The 7190-nt window shown below is 51.0% G+C and overlaps 1 protein-coding gene across 2 annotated transcripts; it reads left to right on the plus strand.

The window, feature by feature from the left end:
* The first annotated feature begins 3538 nt into the window (after positions 1 to 3538).
* ADM (adrenomedullin) lies at positions 3539 to 6448 on the plus strand. Of its 2 annotated transcripts, none has more exons than XM_041415241.1 (4): positions 3539 to 3659; positions 4244 to 4354; positions 4652 to 4792; positions 5290 to 6448. In XM_041415241.1, the coding sequence occupies exons 2-4, from the start codon at positions 4257 to 4259 to the stop codon at positions 5591 to 5593; spliced, it is 543 nt and encodes a 180-aa protein (XP_041271175.1). In that variant the 5' UTR covers positions 3539 to 3659; positions 4244 to 4256; the 3' UTR covers positions 5594 to 6448. The 2 variants fall into 2 exon arrangements, with proteins under 2 accessions (XP_041271175.1, XP_041271176.1); XM_041415242.1 differs by having other exon boundaries at positions 3550 to 3659; positions 4241 to 4354.
* The last annotated feature ends 742 nt before the right edge of the window (positions 6449 to 7190 follow it).

The raw sequence follows: 7190 nt of genomic DNA on the forward strand, positions 1-7190 counted from the left end.
AGGGGAAGAATTGCAAGGCTACAGCCTCACCAAGAGCCTGAAAGCACTCAAGGGACAATGTTGCCACCCTCACATTGTGCACTTGCCAACAACAAGGTGTGAACGTCCACAATACCTTCTACAGTTCACTCCTCCTTCAGGAAACAGGGAATTCACACTCTGCCTGCAGTCTCTATCCAGTGCCACCCCAACCCATGCCAGAACAGGGGGCAGCCATGACCCTGACCAGATTTCCCCTACCAATAGACATCCCCCACTCACTTCGGAGGCTTTGTTTGGTGTACTCAAACCTGTCAGACAAAAGGCTCACCAAAGCACCTCCAGCAGGACTACCGAAATGGAATCAGCCCTTTGTCACTGTGCTCTTGGCACAGAGAGAACTGGCTGAGAGCAGGCACTGGCAGTGAGGTTTTTCTGTGTGGAGCTTGACTGAGGTTTTAGGTCCTTCAGGGGGTGCCATTCTTCTATTAGTATTATCTTTCTGCTGATTTCACGCAGCCTGAAATACAATCAAGTCTATTCATACTCATGGCATATGAATTCAGAACAATTTGTTTAAACAAAGTGAAACATGCAAAGGCACTTCCACTGGCTTCAAACAACAGTTTTCTTCCATAATCAGCACCGAATATTTGACTCACACTGATTCCCCATTGCTACCCACAGATTTTAGACCTTTTCTTTTCAAATAAATCTCAGCCTGAATAAAATGCTCTATAAACAGCTACTCATCGTCACCATGTCCGTGCCAGAGCAGATACTTGTTGTAGGGTCTTTGGTATGGGAGCACCAAGAGGCTGAATGGTACACCCAGGATAAGCAGTAAAAAGGAGCTGGCTGCTCCTCCAGGCCAGCTTCCCACCATGGATGAGGCAGCATCCAGGACACCCTGCACTTCACATCACACACTGGTCTTGCTGAACTGCTTGGCATTGCCTCAGACTCAGCTTGTGAATGATATTGCTATGGAACATTCTGTGGAACTGGGGTTTTTTTTATCTTTTTTTTTTTTTTTTTTTTTTTGTTTTGTTTTTGTTTTTTTTTAAGGAAATAACAATTTACTTTTTAAAGGAAATAATAATTTTTTTTAAAAAAATTGGTCACTGTTACATCACAGTACCAATTCAGTGACTATTGCTCATTCCAATTTCCTTTTTAAAGGAAATAATAATTTTTTTAAAAAAATTGGTCACTGTTACATCACAGTACCAATTCAGTGACTATTGCTCATTCCCAAACTGCCTGAGAATGCAAGTTCATAGAAAGAACAAAATGAGCATCTGAACAAAGAACATGATGTTTTGTGGTAGATTTGAACCAGCTTTACCTGCTGACGCCCTTTCAGAAATCACATCAGCAACAAACTGATCATTTATGTGTCAGAGTTTGCCACCTCATAAATTTGCACGAAGTAACTTTGTATCACTGAGATGATAGTTACAGTCAGTATGGAAGAAACATGAGAGTTGTGTTACTACTGTTATTGCTATTTCTAAATCAACATAGGATTTTTTTCTGCATTGTTTGACTTAGAGTGTATAAAACACACTTCCCGTTTAAGCCAAAGATTTTAATGAGGGATTTTCCAGCATTTGAGGAAATGTGTGACTTTTTTTACTTTTTTTTTTTTTTTTACTGGAATGGGAGACTTAATTTGAGTCAAAGCAATGCTTATCACATAAAATCCCGCCTTCTCATTCGGAAAAAGTTAGATTCAGTTTCAACTTGTGCTAATCAAGGAAATGCTTGAACTCGCACGAGCTGGAGCTGCCTCATGAGGTCTCTAAAATCCAGCCATCGCGGGCTGATGCAGCCGTGCAGCTCCGGTCATGATACGGCCCCGTTCTAGACCACTTATTTTCCATCTCTTCCTCCCTGTGTTTCCCCCCCAACCTCTCGCTTTTCCCGTTTGTGCTCCGGAGCAGCGGGGCTGCGGCTCGGCGGAGCTGCGGGCGGGAGGGACGGGGCTGAGCCCGGGGCGGCCCCGCTGGCTGCCGGCGCTCCGGGCCCGCCGCCGCCTCCCCGGCTCCGGCCCGGGGGAACGGCCTCGCCCCGCGGAGCCGCGCAGGGGGCTCGGGGCAGAGGGGAGCGGCGACAGGCAGCGCTGGCCCTCCCCGCCGGCCGGGGGGTGGCAGCTCCCGGGCCAGCCTGTCCCGCACAGGTAGATGCCGGACACAGAAGGCTCCAGATGTCTGGACGCTGCTGGAGAGCGGGGGGAGGGAGAGAGCACCTTAGACCGAGTGAGCCGCGCACAGGAAAGTTTCCGTCATCCCCCTGCACATACCACTCCGGGGTGTTGTTATACACCGCGGTTATCTAGAAAGGCACAGTCACGAGCACACACTCACTCACCTGACTTTTGAAACACTTTGCTTGGGGCAAGATGCGAGAGAAACATCTCACCAGCTCATTCCTTCCTGCCGAGTGTCTCTCGCTGGCCCGGGGACCCTGGCGCCCCAGGGCGCAGATCTCCTGGGGCATTTCCCTCGGTGACGTCGCTTACTTACTGCGACAAGTAAGCGGAGACACGGTGCATCCGCTGCTGGCTTCCAGCACCCCCCGCGAAGCCGGACCTCTGCGTTTCTGAAGCGCCACGGAGCAAAGACGTTAAAGACTGTAAAAAACCCAACAGCAAGGTGGTCAGACTAAGGTTTTGCTGCTGGCCAGCCGAGAAAATGCTGTTAGAGATCCCGATCCTGCACTGGTTCAGCTTTCTGACCGGGAAGTAACTGCACTCACACCCGTGAGGTTTGCGGATTGGGAACAGCACAAGGCACGGCGGATCTTCCCGGCGCTTGTAACCCCGGGCGTTCCAGTGACTCCCTGTTTGCCCCAAAGCAATGCCACTTGCTCTGTTCCGAGGCAGAGAACTGGGCTCTGACCTTCACTTGCCAAAACCATTTGAATCGTGATCTACTTGAATCGATCAAGTAAATAAAATTCATTTTGTTAGATAAAAAAATACACCCAAGTTAGGTCATAAATATTCATGATGCTCGATTTGCCACCTCATTACTTTTGTAAAGAAGGCTGTCATTCCAGTTACTCATTATAAATTCACGTTGTCCAAATATGGGTTTATTTTTGGAACTTTGATATTTGATGGGTTTTCATGGATTTTGGAATGGATTGAATCTGGTTTCCACTCGCCTGCTTTCACCCACCTGAAGCTAATATGTCTAGAAGGAGAAATTATCCTACAGACAACATCAATATAATTGTATTTCGGCGGTTAAAACCTCTGTCCCCAGTAAAACAGGCTGAGGGGCTCATCGGATTTTGAAAGTTGTGCCATGACTCAGAATCCCAAAAGCTGCCGTTATAATTAACAAAATACCACGGGAGTTGTTTAAGATAATTTTCAATAATCCTCTTATTGCCCCCCCCCCAATGTTGCCCCCAATCCAGGTCAGAATGCTTAAGGAGTGCTTGAAATGTGGGGGTGGGGGGGTGCCAAAGGAGAGATCGCCCAGCCACGCCAAGGTCCACCCACTTCTCAGCGCTGCTCTATAAAAGCGAGCAGTGGAGCGCAGAGCTCGGCAGTGATTACTTCACACACACACACACACAAAGGAGGAGTTCTCGCTCCTCAGGAAACCCTGCAAGCTCGGATCGCTACTACAAAAACATTTGTCTCAGTGGATTATCCTCACTGTCAGGTAAGAACTATTTTTTTTTTCTCCGTCCTTGGCAGCAACAAAAGATTCAGGGGAGGTGGAACGCAAGTAAAACTCTACTAAATTTGGACTGTCTTGAAGAGTTTGGAGTTATGCTGTGGAGTCTTGCACTGGCTCTTGGCATCAGCTGCAGTTTACAACATAAGATCCAGAACTAGCTGGTTCTGCGTGTGAAGTGGGAAGAGGAGCTATCAGGGAATAAACTTCCCGGCAGCAAAACACTTGCTGGAGTTTGGAAACGATGCGTCCGATAGCCAGCTCCCTCTGATCTTACGGGTTTGCTAAATCCTAGTGCAAGCCGCTGGGGGTATTCTGGAAATCCTGCTGGTTTTCAGCCGCCTCTGCAACTAAACTCTCGACAAACGTAAACTTTGGAGGCTCTGTTATTTACTCTGTGATAAGTTGTTGAGCAAATATTAGCTTCTGGTTCATATCAGACACAAAGTCCCCAGTAGCCTGGGGGCTCTGCGAGGGAAGGAGCTCTCTGGAATCACCAGGAATAAAGGACAGTCCTTACTTGACTTTTATTAGCAAGCATGCTTATAGTTCTCTTTTCCTTCCAGCAGGAGCCCAGCCAGAATGAAACTAGTTCACGTAGCCCTGCTCTATCTCGGCTCTGTGGCCTTCTTCGGGGTGGATGCTGCAAGAGTGGACGTAGCGACAGAGTTCAAAAGAAAGTAAGTATCGGAGCGCGCCCTTCTGCCAGCGCCCCGCGCCGCGCGTGGAGCTGCCGAGCCCCCGCGCCTGGCTCCGGCAGCGCTCAGAGGCACTGGATTCCCTGCAGGAATTGCTCAGCTCCTTAAAGGCCTCTGCCCTTTCAGGAAACACTGGGGGGAGGAGAGAAAAAAAAAAAAAAAAAAAAGGGAAAAAATCTCGGCGCTGGCAAAGATTTTCGCCCCTCGAATCTATTTGGTTTGGCTCCCGCCCTGCAGACTTGCGATAACAGGCTCTCTTCTTCCCTTGTGCTCTTTCAGATGGACGAAATGGGCACTAAGCCGAGCCAAGCGGGACGTGAAGCCTGCGGGCTTGCTCCGAGGGCTGGGGGCAGCCGCCGACGTGCTGCCTCTCATACGCACCCAGGACGTGAAGGAGGATTCCCGAGTCTCGCCTCCCAGGTAAATACCAGCCCTTCCTGGGCTCGGGCACTTGTTCGGGGCAGTGGAAAGTTTCGGGGTCCCCTGGTTTCCGGGTGTTCAGGGTTATTCTCGCTGTCGATCCTCCCCGCCCCACAGGCAGGTCCTGCCCGGGCTGCCCATCGCGCTGAAAGCAGCCTCCCGCCTTCCTTTCCCCGCGCTCTTCAGCTGGCGGGAGATAGTAGCGCCTTTGCTGCGAAAGTCAGATATAAATAGTAACTTGAGCCCTGGAAGCATAGGAAAGAGTAACAGCCGTAAACCGGCGGGGCCTCGCCTCGCATGGGCAGCAGGCTCTGCTCCGCGCTGCCGCGGAGGGCACAGCCGGGACTGCTGAGGGGCAGCTGGGCACCGTCGGGACGAGCCCCTCTCCAGCCTGGGGGCTCCCTGCCCTGCAGACCCTCCCGTTCCCTCGCCCACCGGGTCCCCCCCTCCGGGCCCCCCCTGCGCTCTTCTCATGCCCGCTCTCTCTCTTCCTGCAGCAACCGGGAGGATGCTCACATCCGCGTCAAGCGCTACCGCCAGAGCATTAACAGATTCCCCCACTTCCAAACAAAGGCGTGCCGCTTCGGGACGTGCACGGTGCATTGGCTGGTCGACGAGCTCCACAGGGCGGCCGTCAACGACAGGAACGATGCCGCCCCCCCAAACAAGATCAGCCCCCAGGGCTACGGCCGCCGGCGGCGTTCCCTGCCCGAGCGCCGCAGCCCGGCGCGCTCCCCCAGCTCCGGGCGGCGCCCACGGACGCGCCGGGCGCAGCCCCTCGCCGCCTTCCTCGGAGTCTGAAGCGCCGCAAGACCCGGCCGAGGCCGCCTCGACGGATGGACTGAGGCACGGGCTGAGATCCGCCAGGATTCGCGGAGAGCGCCTGCCCGGGCGGGACCCCGGCGCGCCCTCCGGGGGAGCTGAGAAGGGCAGCGGACGCCGCGCCCCCCGCCCGCCACGGACTCTGGCCCTCCCCGGGCCGGGCACCGCCGGCTCCCGCAGCCGCCGCCGCCCGCGACGCGAAGGCGCCGCCGCTGCTCCCGGGGGGCCGGGCGGCCCTGGCCGCCCTCCCGCGCCCCGCAGCCCCGAGGAGGGGATGCTCAGGGGGGGACCCGCCGGTGGGCGACGGGCCCCGGCCTCGCCCTCTGCCCCCGAGGGCTGGAGGGTGCGCGTCAGCCGCGGGCAAGGACAGGCCGCCCACTTCTGCTCTACCCTCTGCGTTATGTGCACCCGGCAGGGAATCGGACACTCTTCAGTCCCTGCGGGGACTGCGATATACTTGAACGTCACAGAGAGGAAAAGTGCAATTGTACGTGGTTTTTGTTAATTATAAGTGCGGTGTGTGTGGATCACGAGATATGCATTGGTATTTAAGATTGTTCTGTGCCATGTCTTTTTTTTTTTTTTTTTTTTTTTAAAAAATAATTTTTTTTTTTTTACGGTTTATATATATATATATATATATATATATATATAGCATAAGGGCATTTTAAAACATTGTATCCCCTCTATTTTTCATATCATGAATGTCAAACGTTAAACTCTTTTTCCATACCTTTTTTTATCTTGCATTCCAGACTGGTGAAAGATATAGAGAATGTATCAGCTGTTCTCCATGGGTAATATGTGAAATAAAATAAACACAATTATATAAAACACTTCAGTTATGTTGTCTTTAGTGGGGGCAGTGGTCAAGATGAATCATTTCTCACTGTGTTCAGCCCTACTCATGTTAAGCTAGAATGGCAGTCCTGGGACACACCAAAACTCTTCCCTTGCAAACTTTGTTAGCAGCCACCTTATCTCATCAAATGGAGTAAACTCCGAGCCAGAAACGTATCCTAAAATTCCAGGGCAGGTCTGTGGAGAAGGCTCTAAGGCTCTTTTCTGCCCACGTTCAAGCCAGGGCTGAAACGTGTCACAGCTTGGATTGATCGTGCAAGTTTATTTTTTGCCCTAATTAATCAGAGAAACAACTGCACACTTCAACATTGCACAACAAAGTAACAGATTTATTGAGGCAGCACGTTCCAAAAATGGTCATGGCAGCTTCCAAGGTTATTTATGTTGAAGGATTTCCTGGGCCACAGTTCAGGTTAAAGTTAAACGGTGACCGGTTCAGTGTGGGGAGAACATTTTGGATAAAAGCTTAGCATGAGGGATTTTGTTGTTTTGTTCTTTTTTGTTGTTTTGTTTTGTTCTCTCTAAGCACAGACCAGAAAACAAATGTGAAACTGAACCTTATTAATGCACCACCAGCACCATCTACTGGTGTCACTCCTTGCACTCCAAGAAAACAAACCTAAAAACCTAAACAAGTGTATTTGAATAACTTCTTGGGTGAAATGAAGCATTTCCTCTATTTCACCATATCTCTGAACAGGGTTAACATATAGAG

Source organism: Onychostruthus taczanowskii, unplaced genomic scaffold, assembly GCF_017590055.1.
Source record: "Onychostruthus taczanowskii isolate IOZ18803 unplaced genomic scaffold, ASM1759005v1 scaffold49, whole genome shotgun sequence".
Lineage (NCBI taxonomy): Eukaryota > Metazoa > Chordata > Aves > Passeriformes > Passeridae > Onychostruthus > Onychostruthus taczanowskii.

Coding starts and splice junctions, on each gene's coding strand:
- ADM (XM_041415241.1), top strand. CDS start 4,257: ATGAAACTAGTTCACGTAGCCCTGCTCTATCTCGGCTCTGTGGCCTTC. Junction 4,355..4,651: donor GCGACAGAGTTCAAAAGAAA/GTAAGTATCGGA, acceptor GTGCTCTTTCAG/ATGGACGAAATGGGCACTAA. Junction 4,793..5,289: donor TCCCGAGTCTCGCCTCCCAG/GTAAATACCAGC, acceptor CTCTTCCTGCAG/CAACCGGGAGGATGCTCACA.